General features: G+C 44.6%; 1 protein-coding gene across 2 annotated transcripts in view; it reads right to left on the bottom strand.

Annotated features, from left to right (window-relative positions):
- Positions 1–27,757, bottom strand: part of BICRAL (BICRA like chromatin remodeling complex associated protein) — a 196,449-nt gene that overhangs the window by 65,239 nt on the left and 103,453 nt on the right. For both annotated transcript variants that reach the window (XM_063918308.1, XM_063918310.1), the window contains one exon: positions 10,721–10,769. In XM_063918308.1, the coding sequence (XP_063774378.1) occupies positions 10,721–10,769 (49 nt within the window). The remainder of the gene's footprint in view (positions 1–10,720; positions 10,770–27,757) is intronic.

Raw genomic sequence — 27,757 nt, 5'->3', positions numbered from 1 at the left:
AGAACGTCCAGCACTGCTAATAGTCCCATCTTCCCTGTTAAGAAGAGTGGGGGGAGGGGTTACAGGCTAGTGCAGGATCTAAGGGGGATTAACAAAATAGTTGAGAGTCAGTTCCCCGTAGTGCCAAATCCAGCTGTCATCCTAATGCAAATCCCTCCCACTGCCAAATTTTTCACTGTTATTGACCTCTGCTCCGCTTTCTTTTCGGTACCTCTGCACCCTGACAGCCAATATTTGTTTGCATTCACATACAGAGGAGTCCAATACACGTGGACTCGATTGCCCCAAGGTTTCATAGATAGTCCAAGTATATTTTCTCAGGCTTTGCATGATTGTTTACAGTCTTTCCAACCAGACAGTGGATCAGTATTGATACAGTATGTGGACGATTTATTACTGTGTTCAGATTCACTGGAAGCATCTCTGAAGGATACGAAACAGCTCCTGTTTCATCTTTCAGACACCGGACACAAGGTGTCCAAAGACAAGTTGCAATTATGCCAAACTAAGGTAAAATATTTGGGACACTGTCTAACACAAGGACTGAGACACCTGACCGCTGATAGAATCCAAGCAATTAGAGACATGACCCTGCCACAAACCCAGCAACAGATCAGAACGTTTTTAGGAATGTGTGGGTATTGCCGTAATTGGATCCCAGGGTTTTCCATTTTAGCGTTACCTTTGCAGGAAATGGTCTCCTCGAACAAACCTGATAGGATTTCGCATACAGACGAGTCCGAAACAGCATTTGAGAGACTCAAACAGTGCCTAACGCAGGCACCAGCACTAGGTATGCCAGACTATGGGAAACCCTTTGAACTATACGGAACAGAAAGTGCTGGTTGCGCGGCAGGCGTACTAACCCAAAAACACGGTGATGCCAGCAGGCCAGTTGCATACTACAGTGCTCAGCTAGATACGGTAGCGCGATCCCTCCCCACATGCTTGCGAAGCGTTGCTGCGATAGCATTGCTAGTGACAAAACGCGAAGATGTCGTGCTAGGCCACAACCTCACAATCCATACGCCACATGCGGTATCAGCCTTATTGAATTCTGCCCAAACCAGACACGTCTCATCAGCGAGGTTTACAAGATGGGAATTAGCACTAATGGCCCCCGTAAACATCACCATAAGGAGATGCAGTGCATTAAATCCTGCAACATATCTCCCAGGTGTGCCTGGTCAGGCACAAAGGGTGGAAGGTGAGAGTGCTGGGGAAGGAGGATTTAATACAAAGGAAGATACACATGATTGTATGGAATATTTGACCCAAAATTTTACCGCAAGGCCTGACATCAGTGACAACCCACTGGAAGATGCAGAACTCACGTTCTACACGGACGGTAGTTGTCACAGACAGTCAGACTCGGGAGACTTGTGTACTGGATACGCAGTCGTAGATGACCAAGACACCATAGAAGCGGAACCGCTAGGCCCACCTCACTCAGCCCAGGTTGCTGAACTGGTCGCCCTAACCAGAGCATGTGAATTGGCTAAGGGTAAGTCAGCCAATATCTACACCGATTCTAGATACGCATTCGGGGTAGTCCATGATTTCGGAGCCCTATGGCGCCTCAGAAATTTCATGACGGCAGCTGGTACACCGGTAGCGCATGCAGCTCACATAAAAAGGCTTCTAACAGCGATACAGGAACCCGACAGAGTGGCTGTTATCAAATGTAAAGCACACACATATAGCCAAGACCCGGTATCACTTGGTAACAGCCGAGCAGACGAAGCTGCTAAGTTAGCAGCTGCTACCCCCATACAGACAGACACCACACAACTGATGGTATTCAATACCATCAACACACAGAAGTTGTGTAAAATGCAAAATTTGTGTTCCACACAGGAAAAGGCAGTCTGGAAGGCAAAGGGATGTGGCCAAGAGTCCTCAGGACTCTGGACGGATGGACATGGTAAACCAGTGGCCCCCAGAGCATATCTTCCATGTCTGGCTGAAGCAGCTCACGTGCTGACTCATCTAGGCAAGGAAGGAATGTGCAAATTGGTAAGAGCCTATTGGTGCGCCCCAGGATTCTCCTCTCATGCGAGTAAAAGAGCAATGTCATGCCTTACCTGTCTGAGAAAGAATATTGGAAAGGCAATACCTACAGAACCATCCCATATCCCACCTGCCGGCGGCCCTTTCCAGGTAATACAAATTGACTTCATTCAATTACCCCCTTGTCGGAATTTGAAATATGTACTTGTTTGTATAGATGTTTTCTCGAATTGGGTCGAGGCATTTCCTGCAGCTACAAATACCGCTATGTTTACAGCTAGGAAAATTGTGCAGGAATTTGTATGTAGATATGGTATCCCTAGAATAATCGAAAGTGATAGGGGTACCCATTTTACAGGTGATGTCTTTCAAGGAATGTGTAAGTTGATGGGAATTGATAGCAAGCTGCACACTCCGTACCGTCCACAGGCGAGTGCGAAGGTCGAAAGAGTGAACAGCACTATTAAAAATAAATTGAGTAAAGTGATGGCAGAGACAGGATTGACATGGCCAGAAGCTTTACCCATTGTACTGTACAGTATCAGAACCACTCCCAGGTCCCCTCTTAATCTGTCCCCCTTTGAAATCTTATTTGGTCGACAACCGCATGTCATGATTAACCCTCAGGATGATTTGAAATGTAACAATGAAGTAACTGTAAAGTACTTGATTAACATGAGTAAACAGTTAAGGAATCAAAATGACAATCTAAAGTTGGTGATACCTGATCTACCTGATAGTAATTGTCATGACATTGAACCTGGGGATTATGTAATGATACGAAATTTTCTACGCTCAGGTTGCCTTATTGACAGATGGGAAGGACCATACCAGGTCTTATTGACTAGCACTACAGCATTGAAGGTTGCTGAGAGAGAGACTTGGGTCCATTCATCCCACTGCAAGAAGGTTGCTGATCCAGAGAAGTCCCGTGATAAGGAACAGACGGTAGAGGTTGTATCACTGGAGTGTCTGTTCCAGGAGGACTGAGGCGGCACCTGAGCCTTGAAGACCGAGAGCTGTTGTCGACTCCCCACCCTCTTTTATTGTTTTTTTCCACTTCCCATCCCCTCTCCCTCAAATGTATTTTTCCTCCTTCTCATTCTTCTTCGTCTCCTCCTCAAAGATGGACTTGCCCCAAGAGACTGTGATCCGGATTTTCCTGTTGACCATGATGTTGACCAGAGCAGTCTGTTCCGGCGAGAGTACCATGGAGGTCGATAGAGGTTCTGGAATGAGTTCTGATGATAAAGATGGAGGCGTAGTTTTCCAAGATCAACCTAACCAACTAGCAAAGGCGAGTATCAGAAAACGATCCGATAGCATTGACCATAGAAGAAATTGTGACGGATTGTTAGCTGAAGAAAATTGTATCTGTAGGCTCTGTAACAATGTCATTGAAGATGGGTGCATTAAGAAATGCCAATCCAGTTTTAATATCCATATGGACCGGCATCCATTGAGTGATTATCACTCCTTAGTGGGTAATGTATTAAACAAAACAGATTGTTGGGTATGCTCTCAAGTACCTCAGGGTCATAGCAAATCAGGGCTAGTACCATTTCCTTTAATGATAGGGGAGGTACTTGAGTTAAATGGTGGGAGACCGGTGGACCGGAGGTTTAATATCTCCAGCCCTCCTAGTTTGAAGCTCCACCAATACCACGTGGATAGGTCCCTATTATGTTTTAACATCTCCAATCCCAGAAAGCCGTGAAATTGGGAAGTATCATGGAGTAACCACACCATGACCTTTTCACATAGAGCAGATAGAATGCCTACAGATACAGAGCTTGTACGCCACATAGCCAGTAGAGGAAAATCTTTCCGGTATAGATACACCTTAGGAAATAGGATTACTAGAGTTGGAGAAGTATCACCAGGATACTGTGCACATATCGTACAACCTGATACGTGCATTAAGCAGATGGAAGAATTAGGGCTAGGAGATTTCACCTGGAAGGTGTGTAATATGGTAATGTCTTTCTCCGTCCCATATGTTCTCCCCGATGATGCATATTTCATATGCGGGAGAAAGGCGTACAAGTGGCTTGCCCCAAACTCTGAAGGATTGTGTTATATTGGAAGAGTATTGCCTGAAGTAATGACTGTAACTCATGATAAAATGAAAGACATACACCGTGGTGCCCAAGCTCCTTATACTCACACTCATTACGAGCACCTCGTTAAAAGACAACTGTCAGAAAGGTTAGAGCATCCGGCCTCTGATCTGATCCATGAATCCACCGGGATTCAGGTTCTGGTGGCGTTAGATTTCACTCGCACCGCTCGAGGAGTGATGAATTATAGATACATTTCCGCACTCGCCAATTTGTTAGATAATATCACTGAAATGTATGATGACACGTTTAGATACACTGGAAGAGAACTTCAAGCTTATAAAACAGAACTGGTACAGCATAGAATGGTTCTTAATTACCTCACAGCAGTGACAGGCGGATATTGTGTTACATTGGCAACACAGTACGGCGTGAAGTGTTGCACGTATATCACAAATAGCACCGAGGATCCGGTAGAGGTCATAGACCAAAAGATGGACGATATTCTCCAATTAAAGTGGGAATTTCGCCGAAAACACAATCTCACTCTTGCTGCTGTAGGTAATGAGCTGACTGGTTGGGTGTCATGGTTGAACCCGCGAAATTGGTTCTCTGGTTTAGGAGACTGGGCTCAAGGAGTCATAATGGATGTTGGGAAGTTTCTACTATGTATCTTAGGTGTCGTTATATCGATTGGATTGATATTTAGATGCGGGCAGGCTTTAATGAGGTGCAAATAAAGTACCAGAGTGATGAGTTTGAGGAGTGAGGAAACTGTAATTAACCTGGATTTGATTTACGACCCAACGATAGAAACAATGATGGGATGAAAATGCGATTTCTACGGTCCGTTTCTTTCACCTGTTTTTCTGGTTTTTCTCCAAGATAACAAGACCCCCTTGGACGAGGAAGTTGATGAGACGCTATACAGACAACGGATAGACCAAAGAAGAAGTTTTGACCACTTGAGATATGGACACTTGATGAACTTTGCCATGGATCCCCAGTTTCCCTAGAATTCTTAAAATTACGCTAGCCCAACATTTTTTGTAAATCTAATGGCATTGACAAAGCTTATTGCTCACGCTTAATGAGCAAAACAGCGCAAAGAAGACGACTTTCAACTGATACCGAACAAAACTTCAACCGACAGATGTACATTAACCTGACATAGAATACCACCGCATTTACCGTAATTATGTCTTTTCTTCATTTCTACAACCCTCAGGTAATGACACACATAGTATAGGGAATACAGGCACAGATATCAGCAATCACATATTCCCCCATTCATGTATCATCAACTAAAATGTGCTCCCCATTTTGTTCAAAATCCGAAAAGAGCTCGGTAAAGTTTGACAGCCCATCCACAGACCTGTACCACGGGATAAGAAGGAATTCAAATGTATACTTCGCAATACCTCGAAGCTTGATTTACAACACGTACGGCACGATTATACATGACCCCCCCCAAACACGGATTCATACACACATGCTTCTGCTATCTCACTAGGTCATACCCTCTTCACACCTACTCCTCTCTCCTCCCTTACCCAACCATGGAAATGAATTAACCCCTAACATATATTTTTCTCCTTTTGAAATGTTTTCAGGAAGTGGCAGTTATTATTGACTGCCAAAGGGTGGACTGTCAAAGTCAGAAAAATATCTCTATGCACACTACCATATTTGCACCTCACACAGGTCCGTGCTGCGCATGCGTACGCTCTCCCGTACGTGCGCATACTCACAGTCGCGGGCACCCGCAGGCGCATGGTATGCGTATTTACGGTAGAGTTTATGTGGTTGTAGCATGCGACTCAATCGTAACATATTTTCAGTAATAATGTATTTTGTAGATCATGGTCCCTTTGATAGATTCTGAAAGTTTGGTTAATATAGAATGTTTATGAACAGAGGAATCCCTCTTTGTTTGATACGAAGGGTCAGACAGGAGTAATACAGTGGTGTTTAGTATCCATCGGAAGAATATTTAATTAGAAATATTCCGGTGTTGGTTTGAAGCAGATCAATCGCTCGTGCGAATAGTTATGGACATAAGAAGTTTATGAACATTTACTTTATTTGCACTTTATTACCCATGCGGCGGGAAACCCAGTTTCCCTCCCACCTGAGCAGTTGGAAATAGTCACAGCCCACCTGTATGAATCAACCTATGACCTTTTGTTATAATGCGAAGCCGAATTCCTGTGTCCAATGAACAATGAGATTGTAGGGACCATTGAATTGTATTGTGTGTGGGGCATAAATAGCAGGCCGACCATATCCAACTTCACTCTCTTCAACGGTTCTCATTGCTGATAATCGGGAGCTGGATATCGAGGCGCATGCGATCGTTCCCCTTGTGCGTAAGTTCTCTCCGTAATCATATTGTCTTACTGTGAGCCATTTCTCTCTCTCCCTCTCTTCTCTTTCTCTCGTATTTTTCCTTGATTAGACTTGAATTGTATTGTATTGTATTTCCTGTGTAGTTATCTGGTTAGTTGGTTTATGTTATATTGTAGTGTATGCTTTGTACTGTGATTCCTTTTGCAAGTATAATAGTCATAATACACATAATAGGTTTCGGACCCTAAGCCCAGGTATCTGTGTATTCTTTATAGTGTTAAGTACTCCCTGAGCATCGGTGACACTCAAGCAGCTTTGTAGTTAATCAGGTTACACAAGGTTGCACTTACACTTTGTCTCTACATTAAGGTTTGCTGTGTATTTCATTGCTAAAGGTATAGATATAAAGGTTTAACGTTGTGAGCGTCTGCATCGCTGGTGATCTCCTCGTGGTCCCGAGCGCTGCTACGCTATAGCGAATCATTACGATAAGTCAACAGCCAATAGTCTGCCTGCCTGCGATCACTTGGCCGTGAGTGAACGTGACGCCTGAGCGTCTCGATCACGGCTAAGCGATCGATACGCAACTTGCGTACCCTTACGGTACTTCTTACGTAGATAGCGTACAGTGTTCTTAGACCTCATAAAGGGTTATATACACGATAAATATTTAGCTTTATCACACCTTTTTTAATAAGCGTGTCAGCGCTTTATCTACCCTAGGGGGTATTTCCCAACGTGACCTATCCTCTGGCGGAAAAGGGTACGCTGCTTAGAAATTATCAATTTCTTATCGGGGGAAGTCCACGCTTCCTCACACACCTCATATTAATTTCTCAGATGCAGGAAAAACTACAGGTAGTTTTTTCTCACCAAACATAATACCCTTTTTTGTGGTACCTGGGGTATTATCAGAAATGTGTAATACATTTTTCATTGCCTCAATCATGTAACGGGTGGACCTATTGGAGGGTACACTAGTCTCATCGTCGTCGACACTGGAGTCGGTATCCGTGTCGACATCTGTGTCTGTCACCTGAGGTAGCGGGCGTTTTAAAGCCCCTGATGACATTTGAGACGCTGGAACAGGCACAAGCTGAGTAGCCGGCTGTCCTATGTCGTCAAACCTTTTGTGTAAGGAGTTGACACCTTCCATAAGTCCATCCACACAGGTGTCGACCCCGCAGGGGGTGACATCACATTCACAGGCATTTGCTCCGCCTCCACATCATTTTCCTCATCATACATGTCGACACAGCAGTACCGACACACAGCACACACACAGGGAATGCTCTGACAGAGGACAGGACCCCACAAAGCCCTTTGGGGAGACAGAGGGAGAGTATGCCAGCACACACCAGAGCGCTATATATCACAGGGATATCACCTATAGAGAGTGTTTTCCCTTATAGCTGCATTATTACAATATACTGCGCCTAATTTTTGTGCCCCCCTCTCTTCTTAACCCTTTCTGTAGTGCAGGACTGCAGGGGAGAGCCAGGGAGCGATCCTTCAAGCTGAGCTGTGAGGGAAAATGGCGCCAGTGTGCTGAGGGAGATGGCTCCGCCCCTTTTTCGGCGGGCTTTCTCCCGCTATTTTAATAATTCTGGCAGGGGTTAATATACACCTATATAGCCCCTGGGGCTATATATGGTGTCAGTTTGCCAGACAAGGTGCTATTTATTGCTGCTCAGGGCGCCCCCCCCCCCCCCAGCGCCCTGCACCCATCAGTGACCGCAGTGTGTGGTGTGCATGAGGAGCAATGGCGCACAGCTGCAGTGCTGTGCGCTACCTTGAAGAAGACAGAAGTCTTCAGCCGCCGATTTTCCGGACCTTCTTGCTTCTGGCTCTGTAAGGGGGGCGGCGGCGCGGCTCCGGGAACGGACGACGAGGTCGGGTCCTGTGTTCGATCCCTCTGGAGCTAATGGTGTCCAGTAGCCTAAGAAGCCCAAGATACCACCACTTAGGTAGGTTCGCTTCTTCTCCCCTTAGTCCCTCGGTGCAGTGAGCCTGTTGCCAGCAGGTCTCACTGTAAAATAAAAAACCTAAACTATACTTTCTTTCTAGGGCGCTCAGGAGAGCCCCTAGTGTGCATCCAGCTCGGCCGGGCACAGAAATCTAACTGAGGCTTGGAGGAGGGTCATGGGGGGAGGAGCCAGTGCACACCAGATAGTCCTAAATCTTTCTTTAGATGTGCCCAGTCTCCTGCGGAGCCGTCTATTCCCCATGGTCCTTACGGAGTTCCCAGCATCCACTAGGACGTCAGAGAAACAGGTATTCTTCTACAAGATATAGGCTATTATTGCAATTGCTGCTGCGCCCAGTGCAGCTCTCTAAGAGGTGAACACAGGCCCTCATTCCGAGTTGTTCGCTCGCTAGCTGCTTTTAGCAGCAGTGCAAACGCTAAGCCCCCGCCCTCGGGGAGTGTATTTTAGCTTAGCAGAAGTGCGAACTAAAGGATCGCAGCGCTGCTACAAAAATAGATTGTGCAGTTTCAGAGTAGCTCGAGACTTACTCCTAGCTAGCGATCACTTCAGTCTGTTTAGTTCCTGTTTTGACGTCACAAACACGCCCTGCGTTCGGCCAGCCACGCCTATGTTTTCCCAGCTACTCCTGCGTTTTTATCTGGCACGCCTGCGTTTTTACACACACTCCCCGAAAACGGTCAATTACCACCCAGAAACACCCACTTCCTGTCAATCACTCTGCGGCCAGCAGTGCGACCGAAAAGCATCGCTAGAGCTTGTGTAAAACTGCATCGGCTTTTGTGAAAGTACGACGCGCGTGCGCAGTGCGCACCATACGCATGCGCAGAGTTGCGGTTTTTTTGCCTGATCGCTGCGCTGCGAACGAAAGCAGCTAGCGATCAACTCGGAATGAGGGCCACAGTACTGTAGGGAAGGCCATCGATAATTCAAAAGCATTGATAGTCTATGGTTGACAATTAATACTTTTACCATCGATGGTATATAACCAACCCCGGCTCTCACACGGAAACAGCTGCAGCCTCCGTGCATGTACATAATCAACGATGGTAAAACCATTGATGATAAGGCACAGAATAGTTCCCTGTCATTGATGGCTTGAGTCACCATTGATGGAGGCAACACCGATGGTCATCCCTACAGCACTGGAAGGTATGATTTAATAAACCTGTACAGCACCCGCCCAGCGAGTTAATGTGGCCCCGGCCGCCATCCATGTGATCTGCTGGAAGGAAACTGAAACAATCGCTGCTGCCTGCTGATGACAGTGCAGAGAGATTCAGCTCAGTTACCACACCACGTACACAGGCTGCCTTGTCCTGACACAGCATTCTGGGCGGAGTTAACATCTGGCTGTCAGCCCGCCCCAAGAGTAGAAGAGGAAGGTGGGCAGACAGCCAGATGGTAGTGCCGCCTGGAATGCTGATGTCACAGGATGGCATTGCAATGTGGTTGAGCGACTTGTTCTCAGCATGTGCAGCTATAATCGTTCTTAAGATGCAAACAGTGCCCTCACATGCAGACAGGCTATTGGAGGCCTATGCCACTACTAGGAATTCAACAATTTTACTGCTGCACACAGGCCTGGCTCAGAAGTGTATACTTACTGGTGGCCCCAATTTTCAAACTCCAAAAGGGAAGTGGAGTGTTGAATAGTGAGTACGGTATATGGATAGGGAAGGGCAGATCTCGGATGAGCTTGGCTATTTTGAGGTGTGTGATTAGGTCAGGTCCTGGATGCTTATAATTTTGCCTCATTTTTGTATTTTAAAATCTTCTGAGGCATAAACACATACCTGCCTACTCTCCCAGACGTCGTGTTAGACACTTGCATTTGGAGGCAGTCCCCGCACCCCCGGAAGAGTAGGCTGTTCTCCCACAATTTGCTTAATGCCTAAGGAAGTAGGCTTTACCAGGAGGATAATGAGGAGGGCCAATAAGAAGCATTTCTATGCAAATCACACCTTATTGGCCCCGCCCTCTCATGAGCAACCCACAAATTGCAGCATTCCCCATGAGGGGTCAGGGTCTAATGACAAGTAGAGCCAGGCCCCGTCCCCACCTCCAGTCAGCAGCATCTCTCTCCTCTGCCCTGAAGAATAAACTAGAAAGTAGGCATGAATGCATTGAACATGAGCTCCAGAGTAATCACAGACTAATTTAACTTCATAAAAACCAAGTCTGTGTACAGTGGAAATAATGTTTAAACACAGTAGAGTCAGCCATTTTGTGGGCGGAATGGAAACTTACAAGACTCTGGTTACTTTAGTCAAGACTAATTTCTTTTTTTTTTAAAGTGCAAGAGGACAAACTTACAGATTTACTGTCAGATCCGTGCAGAAAGTAATTCAACGCCTGTTGGTCACTTAAAAAAAAAAAAAAAAAAAAGGTTAACTGCATATAACAAATACATTGGAAGAAGTGAAGTAGAATCATATTTACATTTGAACAAGATGCTTGAAGACATGTTTTATGATTAAGTTGTTTTATGTGCACAAAATAAGTTAGCCAACTGCCTCCTATACCTATTGTTAATGCGGAGATCAGATAAAGGCGCTATTTGACATTTACATGTAGCTAGCTACAGCAGTTACACAACTGAAATGGATTACATACACACAGATGTCATTGCCTATGTGATACATTGAGCTGTACTATCATCACATTGCTATAAGCACAGCATACATGTCTCTGTAATAAAACACCAGTCATACCTATCATTACAAGTTTAACTGAATTACATTTCAGCTTTATAACCTGTAGCAAATCCAATTAAGACACTACATAAAAGATGGCTGACATTTTAGCTGTTTGTATTTTTTGTGCAAGTAATACTTTAAAAAAAAGTTTGTAATAAAGACACAGTTGAATGACATGGCAAACTGAAGAATACATGTTGCCGTTATATTTCATGATAAAAAATGCAATGTTGGGGTTCCCTGGGTGGAGCCTAGGCATAAAAAACTAGATTTATGGTAAGAACTTACCGTTGTTAAAAATCTTTCTGCGAGGTACACTGGGCTCCACAAGGATTAACATTGGGGTGTAGAGTAGGATCTGAATCCGAGGCACCAACAGGCTCAAAGCTTTGACTGTTCCCAAGATGCACAGCGCCGCCTCCTCTACAACCCCACCTCCGTGCACAGGAGCCCAGTTTTGTTAACCAGCCCAATGCACTAGCAGGTACTAGAGACGACATTCGCTCGTAGCCAATTACACCACACACTCACCACAGGAGAGGGTGTCAGCAGCTATGCCACACCAACCCAAAGAAGCTAAGTGCGTCAGGGTGGGCGCCTTGTGGATCCCATTGTACCTCGCAGAAAGAGATTTAACAACGGTAAGTTCTTACCATAAATCTCGTTTTCTGCTGCGGGGTACACTGGGCTCCACAAGGATTAACATCGGGGATGTCCTAAAGCAGTTCCTTATGGGAGGGGACGCACTGTAGCGGGCACAAGAACCCGGCTTCCAAAGGAAGCATCCTGGGAGGCGGAAGTATCAAAGGCATAGAACCTTATAAACGTGTTCCCTGAGGACCACGTAGCCGCCTTGCACAATTGTTCAAGGGTCACACCACGGTGGGCCGCCCAAGAAGGTCCAACCGACCGAGTAGAATGGGCTTTGATGGTAGCAGGAGCTGGACGACCAGCCTGTACATAAGCATGTGCAATCACCATTCTAATCCATCTGGCCAGGGTCTTCTTGGAAGCAGGCCAGCCACGTTTGTGAAAACCAAACAGTACAAAAAGAGAATCCGATTTCCTAATGGAGGATGTTCTCTTCACAAAGATACGGAGAGCCCGTACCACATCTAAAGACAGCTCTTTGGAAGACAACTCAGGAGAATTAAAGGCATGAACCACAATTTCCTGGTTAAGGTGGAAGGAAGACACCACCTTGGGTAAACACCCCGGTCGCGTTCGAAGAACCACCCGGTCACAATGAAAAATCAAATGGGGGGACTTACAGGATAAGGCACCCAAGTCCGATACCCTCCTAGCTGAAGCAATAGCCAGCAAAAATAGCACCTTAAGGGACAGCCACTTAAGGTCAGCAGAGGCAAGAGGTTCAAATGGAGACTCTTGCAAGGCCTCCCGTATCACCGACAGATCCCAAGGGACCGCAGGAGGTACATAAGGAGGCTGAATCCGCAACAAGCCGAGTAAATGTATGAACATCCGGAAGGGCGGCAATCTTTCTCTGAAACCAAACCGACAAGGCAGAACTATGAACCTTGAGGGAGGCCAGACGCAGGCCTAAGTCCAGGCCCTGTTGTAGGAAGGCCAACAGTTTGGCCGTGCTAAACTTGAAAACGTCCTGATTGTGAGACGCACCCAAGTAAAGTAAGCAGTCCAGACCCTATAGTAAATCCGAGCAGTAGCCGGCTTACGGGCCTTCAACATAGTTTGAACGACCACCTCAGAAAAACCCTTGGCCCTCGGACAGAAGCTTCAAGAGCCATGCCGTCAAAGCTAGATGGGCCAAGTCCTGGTAAACACAAGGGCCCTGAACGTGGAGGTCTGGTCGTTGTGGAAGTAGAAGAGGACGATCTAGCGAGAGGCCCTGTAGATCGGAGAACCAGTGCCGTCTGGGCTACGCTGGAGCAATCAGAAGTAGATTTCCTCCTTCTTGCTTGAACTTCCGTATTACTCTGGGCAGGAGTGACACCGGAGGGAACACGTACGGTAGCCGAAAGTTCCATGGGATTGACAGAGCATCCACGAACGCTGCTTGAAGATCCCTTGACCTTGCTCCGAAGACCGGAACCTTGTGATTGTGTCGAGACGCCATCAGGTCCACATCTGGAAGGCCCCACTTGTATACAAGAAGTTGAAACACCTCTGGATGGAGGCTCCATTCTCCGGCGTGTACGCCCTGACGACTGAGAATGTCCGCTTCCCAGTTTAGAACCCCCGGAATGAACACTGCGGATATGGCCGGCAGATGGCGTTCTGCCAACTGAAGAATCCGTGATACTTCCCTCAATGCCATGCGGCTTCGAGTGCCGCCTTGATGATTGATGTACGCCACTGTGGTGGCGTTGTCCGATTGTACTTGAACAGGTCTGTTCTGTATTAGATGCTGGGCCATTGTCAAAGCATTGAACACTGCCCGCAGTTCCAGAATATTTTCGGGAGTAGAGACTCCTCCTTGGTCCACCGACCCTGAAGAGAGTGTTGTTCCAACACCGCGCCCCAACCTCTCAGACTGGCATCCATCATCAGAAGGACCCAGTTGGATATCCAGATCATTGGTCCTGAAGCCACCAGCTCAGTGACAGGCGGACCTCCGGAGACAAGGAGATCATGTGAGATCTGATCCGGTGAGGCAGGCCGTTCCACTTGGTCAGAATTAACTTCTGCAGAGGGCGAGAATGAAATTGAGCATACTCTACCATGTCGAAAGCCGACACCATGAGACCTAGCACTTGCACTGCCGAATGTATCGACACTTGCGGATGAGATAGGAAGCATCGAATCCTGCCCTGAAGCTTCAGAACTTTCTCCTGAGACAAGAACAACCATTGGTTGTGAGTGTCCAATAACGCTCCCAGGTGTACCATTCTCCTAACAGGAACCAGGGAGGATTACACAGGAGAAGTTCTGGGGAATTTGCCAGGATCAACAAATCGTCTAAGTACGGATTTTCCCAGGACTCCTGACGTATGTCAGCCAGGTGTTGAGAATGAGGTAAAACTTGTTTAACCACCTTCTTACGTTTAAATATGTCCGGCTTTTTAGAGACAGCCTCAGGCTCAGATTCAGGTTCATCGGAGACCTGAAGAATGAGCCTGATAGCCTCAATCAAATCAGGGACATCCACCACTGACTTCCATTCCCCATCGGAAGCATCTGAGTCAGTGTCTGTGGGGTCAGTATATGCAACATCCTCCTCAGAGGATATGTACTGGATAGCAGTGGATTGTGAGGAGGTAATGGCCCGTTTAGAAGACGTCTTAGTCTTAGGTGGGTGAGAGTGAGATTTAGATTTAGTTAGTGACCGGTTCAATTGCTGTAACTGAGTGGAGATTTGATCTGCCCATGGCGGATTAATTGCAGGGACCATAAACTGCTGCATTGGCACAGGTGGTCCCACAGGGGGCGCCAGTTTAGTTACAAGTGTGTTTAACAGTGTGGAAAAGGTAGCCCAAGGTGGTTCATTTGTTGCCCCCGGTGCTACAGACCCACTGGGGGGAAAGGAACCCCCTAAACCTGAACTCTCTGCTGCCATATTATCCTCCAAAATGTCTGCGCCATCACCATCACGCAATGTGGGAGAAGCCCCAGCTCCGTCGCCTCGTGTAGCTGACATAATAAGAAGCACAATATTGGGCAACACGGTACAATTCTTAGCAGCGATATACCTAGCAAGAACTCCCAGTGACTTTCCTGTCAGCACAAACCGGGAATCCAAGAGATATATGGTGACTATAAATCACAAACAAAAATACACAGCAAGTATATCTTGTGAAATACCTATATTATTTAGCAAACCTGACACACTTAGCCCCCTCAGGTTACAGAATATAGGAGTAGCACGCTGAGTGAAATACCCGATATGGCAGCCACGCAGCAGCTACAGCACACACACATATATAGTCACAGGCTTACCATGCAGAAATTATACACCATAAAACTGCACTGGACTAGCAATACAAAGCAATACTCAGTATAGCTATATATGTTAACAATAGATATAACAAAGCACAGTAGATACTGGATGTATACAGTGGTGCAAGTAAAAAGAATGTCTTACGGGTACTGTGTGCGCGCGCCAAAAAATGGATGTGGCCAAATGCCACATGGGGCGTGGCCAATGAAAAATAAGAATTTACTTACCGATAATTCTATTTCTCGTAGTCCGTAGTGGATGCTGGGAACTCCGTAAGGACCATGGGGAACAGCGGCTCCGCAGGAGACTGGGCACAAAAGTAAAGCTTTAGGACTACCTGGTGTGCACTGGCTCCTCCCCCTATGACCCCCCTCCAAGCCTCAGTTAGGATACTGTGCCCGGACGAGCGTACACAATAAGGAAGGATTTATGAATCCCGGGTAAGACTCATACCAGCCACACCAATCACACCGTACAACTTGTGATCTGAACCCAGTTAACAGCATGATAACAGAGGAGCCTCTGGATAGATGGCTCACAACAATAACCCGATTTAGTTAACAATAACTATGTACAAGTATTGCAGACAATCCGCACTTGGGATGGGCGCCCAGCATCCACTACGGACTACGAGAAATAGAATTATCGGTAAGTAAATTCTTATTTTCTCTGACGTCCTAGTGGATGCTGGGAACTCCGTAAGGACCATGGGGATTATACCAAAGCTCCCAAACGGGCGGGAGAGTGCGGATGACTCTGCAGCACCGAATGAGAGAACTCCAGGTCCTCCTCAGCCAGGGTATCAAATTTGTAGAATTTAGCAAACGTGTTTGCCCCTGACCAAGTAGCTGCTCGGCAAAGTTGTAAAGCCGAGACCCCTCGGGCAGCCGCCCAAGATGAGCCCACCTTCCTTGTGGAATGGGCTTTTACAGATTTTGGCTGTGGCAGGCCTGCCACAGAATGTGCAAGCTGAATTGTATTACAAATCCAACGAGCAATAGTCTGCTTAGAAGCAGGAGCACCCAGCTTGTTGGGTGCATACAGGATAAACAGCGAGTCAGATTTTCTGACTCCAGCCGTCCTGGAAACATATATTTTCAAGGCCCTGACTACGTCCAACAACTAGGAGTCCTCCAAGTCACTAGTAGCCGCAGGTACCACAATAGGTTGGTTCAGATGAAACACTGAAACCACCTTAGGGAGAAAATGAGGACGAGTCCTCAATTCCGCCCTGTCTGAATGGAAGATCAGATAAGGGCTTTTACAGGATAAAGCCCGCCAATTCTGACACGCGCCTGGCCGAGGCCAGGGCCAACAACATGACCACTTTCCATGTGAGATATTTTAACTCCACAGATTCAAGTGGTTCAAACCAATGTGACTTTAGGAACCCCAAAACTACATTGAGATCCCAAGGTGCCACTGGAGGCACAAAAGGAGGCTGTCTATGCAGTACCCCTTTTACAAACGTCTGAACTTCAGGAACTGAAGCTAGTTCTTTCTGGAAGAAAATTGACAGGGCCGAAATTTGAACCTTAATGGACCCCAATTTTAGGCCCATAGACACTCCTGTTTACAGGAAATGCAGGAATCGACCTAGTTGAAATTCCTCCATCGGGCCTTACTGGCCTCGCACCACGCAACATATTTTCGCCAAATGCGGTGATAATGCTTTGCGGTTACATCCTTCCTGGCTTGATCAGGGTAGGGATGACTTCATCCGGAATGCCTTTTTCCTTCAGGATCCGGCGTTCAACCGCCCTGCCGTCAAACGCAGCCGCGGGAAGTCTTGGAATAGACAGGGTCCTTGCTGGAGCAGGTCCCTTCTTAGAGGTAGAGGCCACGGGTCCTCCGTGAGCATCTCTTGAAGTTCCCGGTACCAAGTCCTTCTTGGCCAATCCGGAGCCACGAGTATAGTTCTTACTCCCCTCCGTCTTATAATTCTCAGTACTTTTGGTATGAGAGGAAGAGGAGGGAACACATACACTGACTGGTACACCCACGGTGTTACCAGAGCGTCCACAGCTATTGCCTGAGGGTCCCTTGACCTGGCGCAATACCTGTCCAATTGTTTTTTTTTTGTTGTCCGACTGGATCAGCACCGGCTGACCCTGAAGCAGAGGTCTTGCTTGGCTTAGGGCATTGTAAATGGCCCTTAGCTCCAAAATATTTATGTGAAGTGATGTCTCCAGGCTTGACCACAAGCCCTGGAAATTTCTTCCCTGTGTGACTGCTCCCCAGCCTCGCAGGCTGGCATCCGTGGTCACCAGGACCCAGTCCTGAATGCCGAATCTGCGGCCCTCTAGAAGATGAGCACTCTGCAACCACCACAGGAGAGACACCCTTGTCTTTGGTGACAGGGTTATCCGCCGATGCATCTGAAGATGCGATCCGGACCATTTGTCCAGCAGGTCCCACTGGAAAGTTCTTGCGTGGAATCTGACGAATGGAATTGCTTCGTAGGAAGCCACCATTTTTTCCCAGGACCCTTGTGCACTGATGCACTGACACTTGGCCTGGTTTTAGGAGGTTTCTGACTAGTTCGGATAACTCCCTGGCTTTCTCCTCCGGGAGAAACACCTTTTTCTGGACTGTGTCCAGGATCATCCCTAGGAATAGAAGACGTGTCGTCGGGATCAGCTGCGATTTTGGAATATTGAGAATCCAACCGTGCTACCGCAACACTACTTGAGATAGTGCTACCCCGACTACCAACTGTTCCCTGGATCTTGCCCTTATCAGGAGATCGTCCAAGTAAGGGATAACTAAAACTCCCTTCCTTCGAAGGAGTATCATCATTTCGGCCATTACTTTGGTAAAGACCCGGGGTGCCGTGGACAAACCAAACGGCAGCGTCTGAAACTGATAGTGACAGTTCTGTACCACAAACCTGAGGTACCCTTGGTGAGAAGGGTAAATTGGGACATGGAGATAAGCATCCTTGATGTCCAGAGACACCATATAATCCCCTTCTTCCAGGTTCGCAATCACCGCTCTGAGTGACTCCATCTTGAATTTGAACCTTTGTATGTAAGTGTTCAAGGATTTCAGATTTAAAATAAGTCTCACCGAGCCGTCCGGCTTCGGTACCACAAACAGCGTGGAATAATACCCCTTTCCCTGTTGTAGGAGGGGTACCTTGATTATCACCTGCTGGGAATACAGCTTGTGAATGGCTTCTACTGCAGCCTTTTTCCTCTTCCTCTGCCACGGGGCAGAAATGAGGAGTCTTTTGCCCGCTTGCCCTTATGGGGCCTAAAGGACTGCGCCTGATAATACGGCGTCTTCTTATGTTGAGAGGCTACCTGGGATAAAAATGTGGATTTCCCAGCCGTTGCCGTGGCCACCAGGTCTGTTAGACCTACCCCAAATAACTCCTCCCTTTTATAAGGCGATACTTCCATATGCCTTTTGGAATCAGCATCACCTGACCACTGTCTTGTCCATAACCCTCTTCTGGCAGAAATGGACAGCGCACTTACTCTTGATGCCAGTCGGCAAATATCCCTCTGTGCATCACGCATATATAGAAATGCATCTTTTAAATGCTCTATAGTCAGTAATATACTGTCCCTATCTAGGGTATCAATATTGTCAGTCAGGGAATCCGACCAAGCCACCCCAGCACTGCACATCCAGGCTGAGGCGATTGCTGGTCGCAGTATCACACCCGTGTGAGTGTATATACATTTTTAGGATATTTTCCTGCTTTCTGTCAGCAGGTTCCTTAAGGGCGGCCGTATCCGGGGACGGTAGTGCCACCTGTTTAGACAAGCGTGTGAGCGCTTTATCCACCCTAGGGGGTGTTTCCCAACGTGCCCTATCCTCTGGCGGGAAGGGGTATGATGCTAATAACTTTTTAGGAATTAACAGTTTTTATCGGGGGAAACCCACGCATCATCACACACTTCATTTAATTCCTCAGATGCAGGAAAAACTACAGGCAGTTTTTTCTCACCCAACATAATACCCTTTTTAGTGGTACTGGTATTATCAGAAATATGTAAAACATTTTCCATAGCCTCAATCATGTAACGTGTGGCCCTACTGGAAGTCACATTCGTCTCTTAATCGTCGACACTGGAGTCAGTATCCGTGTCGGCGTCTGTATCTGCCATCTGAGGTAACGGGCGTTTTAGAGCCCCTGATGGCTTTTGAGACACCTGGACAGGCACAGGCTGAGTAGCCGGCTGTCTCATGTCATCAATCTTTTGTAAAGAGCTGACACGGTCACGTAATTCCTTCCATAAGCTCAGCCACTCAGGTGTCGACTCCCTAGGGGGTGACATCTCCATTACAGGCAATTGCTCCGCCTCCACACCATTTTCCTCCTCATACATGTCGACACAATCGTACCGACACACAGCACACACACAGGGAATGCTCTGATAGAGGACAGGACCCCACTAGCCCTTTGGGGAGACAGAGGGAGAGTATGCCAGCACACACCAGAGCGCTATATATATACAGGGATAACCTTATAGAAGTGTTTTTCCCCTTATAGCTGCTGTTTTATTAATACTGCGCCTAATTAGTGCCCCCCTCTCTTTTTTAACCCCTTTCTGTAGTGTAGTAACTGCAGGGGAGAGCCAGGGAGCTTCCCTCCAACGGAGCTGTGAGAGAAAATGGCGCCAGTGTGCTGAGGAGATAGGCTCCGCCCCTTTTTCGCGGACTTTTCTCCCGCATTTTTATGGATTCTGGCAGGGGTTAAAATACATCCATATAGCCCTGGGGGTTATATGTGATGTATGTTTGCCAGCCAAGGTGTTTTTATTGCTGCTCAGAGCGCCCCCCCCCCAGCGCCCTGCACCCTCAGTGACTGCAGTGTGAGGTGTGTATGAGGAGCAATGGCGCACAGCTGCAGTGCTGTGCGCTACCTTGGTGAAGACTGATGTCTTCTGCCGCCGATTTTCCGGACCTCTTCTTGCTTCTGGCTCTGTAAGGGGGCCGGCGGCGCGGCTCTGGGACCGAGCTCCGAGGCTGGGCCTGTGTTCGGTCCCTCTGGAGCTAATGGTGTCCAGTAGCCAAAGAAGCCCAATCCACTCTGCACGCAGGTGAGTTCGCTTCTTCTCCCCTTAGTCCCTCGATGCAGTGAGCCTGTTGCCAGCAGGTCTCACTGAAAATAAAAAACCTAAAACTAAACTTTCACTAAGAAGCTCAGGAGAGCCCCTAGTGTGCACCCTTCTCGGCCGGGCACAAAAATCTAACTGAGGCTTGGAGGGGGATCATAGGGGGAGGAGCCAGTGCACACCAGGTAGTCCTAAAGCTTTGAAAAAAGGGTTTGTTTGGGGTTTACTGGGCGCTTCAAAAGACTCTGTGGCAGCCTCGTTACTTCTAAAGGACTTATCCCAGACAGTCCAAATGCTTGTAAGAGAGGTGTGGTGAAGAAGAAGATGGCGCTATTGGGTCTAGGTGAGGAAATAGGTGAATAAGGGAAAATACTTATCCTATGGGTATGTCTCTATCATCCCACTTTAGGTCTTCTTTGGTAGATGCTCTCAAGTTGAGGTTGTATATGAAAAATAAACACAAGATGGAATCATGTGTAGAAACTACCTGATTCAATAGTTCTACAAATTTTGGTGTTCTGAATAATTCTGCAGATATTTGAAGAATCAGGTACTAATACATTCAACAGTAATGGTCTATTAAAAGAGTACCTATATTAAACTCTTTATCTGCATATTTATGACACAAAAAATGAAGAATCTCCTTACAAAGACAAAATGTAGGTTAAATGATAACCACTAGTCAGGTGATAGTGTGAAGCACTCCTTAGCGTACCTCACTTACTCAGTGAGATGATGTTAAACACATATCATGGTATCTTTATCATATGGTGCAGAGGTATGGCATACCGTTACTCACGGTGTAAAAGCTTGTATCCCTCTCATCAAGGTTTCTTTTCATCAGCCAGACGAAAGTGATTAATTAAAAAATCACAGGAATTTATTGATACATAAAATAGTGGTAAAAACAAAGGCTGATTTCTATCAGCATTAATTCATGGAGGTGTGTGATCCTAGGGAAGGGGACCCCTCTGGGGAGCAAGGTTCCGGTTCAATGCTCCACAACCGAATTGGTAATAAAATTAATAAATAGAAAGCGGGGTCTTACCTTACCAGGATCACACAGCAAATCCAGAGCCAATGCCTCCTTAGAGCCAACGCGTTTCGAGCCTTCTAGGACTCTTTTTCAAGGCATAAGGGTACATACTGCCTGGTCCCATTTTTATACCAAAACGGGTCCCAGGTAGTGACATCACTTCCGGTTCCGGTTACCGGAAACGGGAGCGTGTTTGATGAATTCTGTTTTGTTTAGAGAAACATTCTGTGTTTTTAGACACAGATGTTTCAACTAAGGAGATAGGCAATAGAGTCTTTGTTTTTAACAGTCTCCGAGATGGCCGAAAGTTGTTTTCACGGAAGCATTCGCGACCGGAAGTGATCTCAGATACGATTTGCACGATGGAAAATGTAGTTTTCTTTCCTATGGGGATCGCTGTACCGGAAATCCGTGACCGGAAGTAGTTCTTAGTTACTGTGTGTGACGGATGTTGTAGTTTTCGGCTTGATTTTTGCAATGCAGATGTCCACAAGTTATTTCCAAGTACTTATAATTGGAAAGATATCGTCCGTGACCGGAAATGACATCTGTTTTAGTGTATAAGAGTTGCATAGAGATTCTAATAAAAAATAAATATTTTATTTGTCCATGAATGATGGTGTTGTTCCTGAACTTGATTATGAACTTGCCAAGTCCTGAAAATAAAAATATATATAATTAACAACCCCTCTATTTTGATATAGTTGCATATTCTGAAAATAGAAAGAGGTGAAGTGAGTGAACTGAGGGAGGTATTTTACTGCTAATGTGTCTATTAGAGGAACCATTTAAGTTCAAAGTCTTGATTCAAACCGGAAGGACTCAAAGTTTTCAATGAAAAAATGATCTTCATCTCTGTTTTCGCCAGATTGAATTCCAGATTTTTGTCTCTCCATGTAGATTTTATATGTTTCAGACCTACAAATTTACTGATGTCTTGGGTAGAGCAGTTATGTTGTTTTTTGAAATGATTTGATAAATGGTGTGTGTCCAATCCTTTTTTAATGTTCCTTAGATGTTCTGCAATTCTTACTTTGAGGGGTCTTGATGTCCGGCCTATATAGCAAAGACCACATTTACATTCAACCAGATATATGACGTTTGAAGTATGACATGTTATAAAATCTTTAATCTTGAAATTAATGCCATTAACTGTTACATTCACGTGTTTGCTGGTCATATCTTTTATGTTTCTACATCCTATGCAGAGACCACATCTGTGGAAACCTTTCGTGCGTACAAGATTTTTGGTAGGCATGGGTAGAGTACTTCGGACTAGATGATTTTTCAAGTTCTTTGATCTTCGGTAGATGAAGCTTGGTTTGGTTGGAATAATATCACGAAGTATAGGGTCTCTGGTCAGTAGGTGCCAATTCTTCTTAAAGATTCTCTCAACCTGTCGGTATTGAGTATCGTATTGTGTAATCAGTGCCCATTTGGTTTTATCATTTTCCTTTCGATTATTCTTTGGTTTTGATTGAAGAAGATCTTTTCTGTTTATTGATTCTGTCATGTGAATAGCTTCATTGAGGTTCTCTTCTTTGTAACCTTTTTCCAGAAAGTTCTCTTTCATTTGGTTCATTATTGTTTTGGAAACAAGTTCGTTACTGCAATTTCTTTTCACTCTTATAAATTGGCTTTTCGGTACTCCTTGTAGCCATAAAGAGTGGTGTTGGCTATCAACCGGAATATAGGTATTTGCATCGGTGGGTTTCTGATAGACTTTGGTATTGAGTTTTTGGTTTTCTACATAGATGGTTAGGTCCAGAAATTGGATTTCTTCATAACTACTTGATAAAGTGAACTGAATGTTCATATCGTTGTTATTGAGTTTTGAAAAGAAGATGGCAAGTTCTTCTTTTGTTGATGTCCAGAATAGGAGGACGTCATCAATATACCTATACCAATTGATCAATTTACTTCCCCATGCTGCATCATTGTATATTTCTTTTTCTTCCCAGTAGCTCATAAATAAGTTGGCATAGCTAGGGGCAAATTTTGTCCCCATAGCTGTGCCGGTTTTTTGCATGAAGAATTCTCCATTAAAGAAGAAGAAGTTGTTCTCTAGAATGAATTTGATAGCTTCTAGTATGAATGTTTTTCTTTCTGGTTCATGTGTTGTTCTGTTCAGGAACCAGGTTACTGCCTGAAGACCTTGTTCGTGTCGAATACATGTATACAGGGAGGTGACATCAGCCGAGGCCATGCACATCCCTTCTTTCCAATTGATGTCTTCTAATTTCAGGATCGCGTCTCTTGTATCTTTTAAATAGGCCTTATTGGATATGACCAATGGTTGTAAAAACGAGTCAATCAGAGAGGATAGATTTGATGTTAAGCTATTGGTCCCTGCTATAATGGGTCTCCCTGGGGGATTGGTGACACTTTTATGAACTTTTGGAAGAACGTAAATGGTCGGAGTGATAGGATGTTCTATATTAATGTAATCGTATTCTTCCTTCGTCAATCCACCTGATGATAGATGTTTATCGATGAGTTTCATGAACTGTTCTTTTATTTTATCAGAGGGATCATGTTTCAATTTGTGGTAGGTGATGGTATCTGAGAGTTGCTTATGAATTTCCTTTACATAGTCATCCCTGTTTAAGATGGCTATTCCTCCCCCTTTGTCACAGGGTTTAATGACTATTTCTTCATCATTACTGAGATCCTGAATTATCTTTTGTTCTTTCTTGGTGAGATTGAATTTAACTTTAGGTTTTTTCAGATGATTAATTTCTTCTGTTACTACTTTGGTGAAGGATTCAATAAAGTTCCCTTTTACATGTGTTGGGTAAAATGTAGATTTCTTCTTTTTCTTTCTTTTTTCTTCTTGGTTTTCAAGCTGTTCTGTCGGTTGATTATTCTCCGTAGGATTTCTTTCTTTTTCTTTGTCTTGGATGGCAAAAAATTTCCTCAGGGTGATTTTCCTGATGAACTTCTGGACATCCACAAATTTTCCAAATTCATCCATATGTGTAGTGGGAGCATATTTCAAACCTTTGTTGAGTATTAGCAGTTCTTGTTCATCCAATATTCGTTTACTGAGATTATAGATGTGTTTAAAATCTCTAATGGGTGGAGATGAAGGGATTTCTAGATTATTATTCTTTTTTACTTTTCTCTTTCTTCTTCTCCCCCCTCTACATCCTCTTCTTTTGAATGTTGTCTTATTTAGTCAGTGTTGTCTGGGTTTTTTGTTTCTTTCGTCTTTTGATCGAGATGTTATCTGAGAGGATCCTCTATCCAAATTTCCCTCTTTATTCTCTACGTGTCTGTTATGGTTTCGATCTTTAGGGGTTAATGCTTCAAATCTCCTTCTTATGGGAATTCTTCCTTCTTGTTCCAAAGGTGTTCTTCTTTTGGAGCGTCTTACCGATTCTTGTCTGTGCCTCCTTTTTTCAGAATGCCATCTTGGTTTATTATTACGATATCCATTTCTCCTTGAGTTGGATTCCCATCTATGAGTATTGGCTTGATGTTCATTTTTTCTCCAATTTTCTCTGTATGGATAGGATTTATCCCGTCTTCCTCTTATTGGTGTTCTTTCTGTATATCTATTTCTTGTTTCATGGTGACACTGATAGTCTCTCCTCGGTTCATATCGGTTCCATTCTTTCCTACGATTGAAAAAATAATGATTCCTTCCTCTTTGTGTCTCTTGCGGGCCATATTGATGATAAGGTGTTTTTTCTCTATATCTCTCTTCTCTGTCCCTTTTGTGTTTCTCAGAGGTTTCTTCTTTCCTTTGTTGAAATTGATCTTTATTTTTGGGTTTTTTTATTGATTCCAAATTTATAAAAGTCATAGTCCCTCTGCAGTTTCCCTTGTTTTTTCTTAATGAGGAACTCAGTATTTTTGGCAATTTTGTCAGAGATTTCTTTCTCCAGGGACACAAAGGTGGGTAATGTGCTGTAAGGTTGTATCAACACTTTAAGGATATCTATCCTTTCATTTACTCCTTTAAGTTTTTCTTTTCTTTCTTTGATGATCAAAGACATCAGAGAGAAGGAGCAGGTTTCTAAGATGTTTTCCCATCTGGACATAAATTCTTCTGTGCCATCTTGAAATGTGGGTGGTTTATTCATTCTGAGACCTTTAGGAATAATATGCTCCTTGGAGTATTTTTCCAGGGTGGCGATCTCCCACCAAAGACGGTTCTCTTTCAAGAGCCATTCCCCCATGCGGTCCATGGCGGTTTCTAAGTTATCATCCGTCATTTCTATTTCTTCTTCCGAAAAGTTGTTCTTGAATACTTCTTCTGTTTTGGATGTTCTTTCCTCACGATGGTGAAACATGATGCTGCCTGTAAACTCCACCGGGATAAAAAAAATACTGAAAAAAGGGTTTGTTTGGGGTTTACTGGGCGCTTCAAAAGACTCTGTGGCAGCCTCGTTACTTCTAAAGGACTTATCCCAGACAGTCCAAATGCTTGTAAGAGAGGTGTGGTGAAGAAGAAGATGGCGCTATTGGGTCTAGGTGAGGAAATAGGTGAATAAGGGAAAATACTTATCCTATGGGTATGTCTCTATCATCCCACTTTAGGTCTTCTTTGGTAGATGCTCTCAAGTTGAGGTTGTATATGAAAAAAATATATGAGCTACTGGGAAGAAAAAGAAATATACAATGATGCAGCATGGGGAAGTAAATTGATCAATTGGTATAGGTATATTGATGACGTCCTCCTATTCTGGACATCAACAAAAGAAGAACTTGCCATCTTCTTTTCAAAACTCAATAACAACGATATGAACATTCAGTTCACTTTATCAAGTAGTTATGAAGAAATCCAATTTCTGGACCTAACCATCTATGTAGAAAACCAAAAACTCAATACCAAAGTCTATCAGAAACCCACCGATGCAAATACCTATATTCCGGTTGATAGCCAACACCACTCTTTATGGCTACAAGGAGTACCGAAAAGCCAATTTATAAGAGTGAAAAGAAATTGCAGTAACGAACTTGTTTCCAAAACAATAATGAACCAAATGAAAGAGAACTTTCTGGAAAAAGGTTACAAAGAAGAGAACCTCAATGAAGCTATTCACATGACAGAATCAATAAACAGAAAAGATCTTCTTCAATCAAAACCAAAGAATAATCGAAAGGAAAATGATAAAACCAAATGGGCACTGATTACACAATACGATACTCAATACCGACAGGTTGAGAGAATCTTTAAGAAGAATTGGCACCTACTGACCAGAGACCCTATACTTCGTGATATTATTCCAACCAAACCAAGCTTCATCTACCGAAGATCAAAGAACTTGAAAAATCATCTAGTCCGAAGTACTCTACCCATGCCTACCAAAAATCTTGTACGCACGAAAGGTTTCCACAGATGTGGTCTCTGCATAGGATGTAGAAACATAAAAGATATGACCAGCAAACACGTGAATGTAACAGTTAATGGCATTAATTTCAAGATTAAAGATTTTATAACATGTCATACTTCAAATGTCATATATCTGGTTGAATGTAAATGTGGTCTTTGCTATATAGGCCGGACATCAAGACCCCTCAAAGTAAGAATTGCAGAACATCTAAGGAACATTAAAAAAGGATTGGACACACACCATTTATCAAATCATTTCAGAAAACAACATAACTGCTCTACCCAAGACATCAGTAAATTTGTAGGTCTGAAACATATAAAATCTACATGGAGAGACAAAAATCTGGAATTCAATCTGGCGAAAACAGAGATGAAGATCATTTTTTCATTGAAAACTTTGAGTCCTTCCGGTTTGAATCAAGACTTTGAACTTAAATGGTTCCTCCAATAGACACATTAGCAGTAAAATACCTCCCTCAGTTCACTCACTTCACCTCTTTCTATTTTCAGAATATGCAACTATATCAAAATAGAGGGGTTGCTAATTATATATATTTTTATTTTCAGGACTTGGCAAGTTCATAATCAAGTTCAGGAACAACACCATCATTCATGGACAAATAAAATATTTATTTTTTATTAGAATCTCTATGCAACTCTTATACACTAAAACAGATGTCATTTCCGGTCACGGACGATATCTTTCCAATTATAAGTACTTGGAAATAACTTGTGGACATCTGCATTGCAAAAATCAAGCCGAAAACTACAACATCCGTCACACACAGTAACTAAGAACTACTTCCGGTCACGGATTTCCGGTACAGCGATCCCCATAGGAAAGAAAACTACATTTTCCATCGTGCAAATCGGATCTGAGATCACTTCCGGTCGCGAATGCTTCCGTGAAAACAACTTTCGGCCATCTCGGAGACTGTTAAAAACAAAGACTCTATTGCCTATCTCCTTAGTTGAAACATCTGTGTCTAAAAACACAGAATGTTTCTCTAAACAAAACAGAATTTATCAAACACGCTCCCGTTTCCGGTAACCGGAACCGGAAGTGATGTCACTACCTGGGACCCGTTTTGGTATAAAAATGGGACCAGGCAGTATGTACCCTTATGCCTTGAAAAAGAGTCCTAGAAGGCTCGAAACGCGTTGGCTCTAAGGAGGCATTGGCTCTGGATTTGCTGTGTGATCCTGGTAAGGTAAGACCCCGCTTTCTATTTATTAATTTTATTACCAATTCGGTTGTGGAGCATTGAACCGGAACCTTGCTCCCCAGAGGG

Source organism: Pseudophryne corroboree, chromosome 4 (genome assembly GCF_028390025.1).
Source record: "Pseudophryne corroboree isolate aPseCor3 chromosome 4, aPseCor3.hap2, whole genome shotgun sequence".
NCBI classification, from domain to species: Eukaryota; Metazoa; Chordata; class Amphibia; order Anura; family Myobatrachidae; genus Pseudophryne; species Pseudophryne corroboree.
This window is presented reverse-complemented; position numbering and strand designations above follow the sequence as displayed.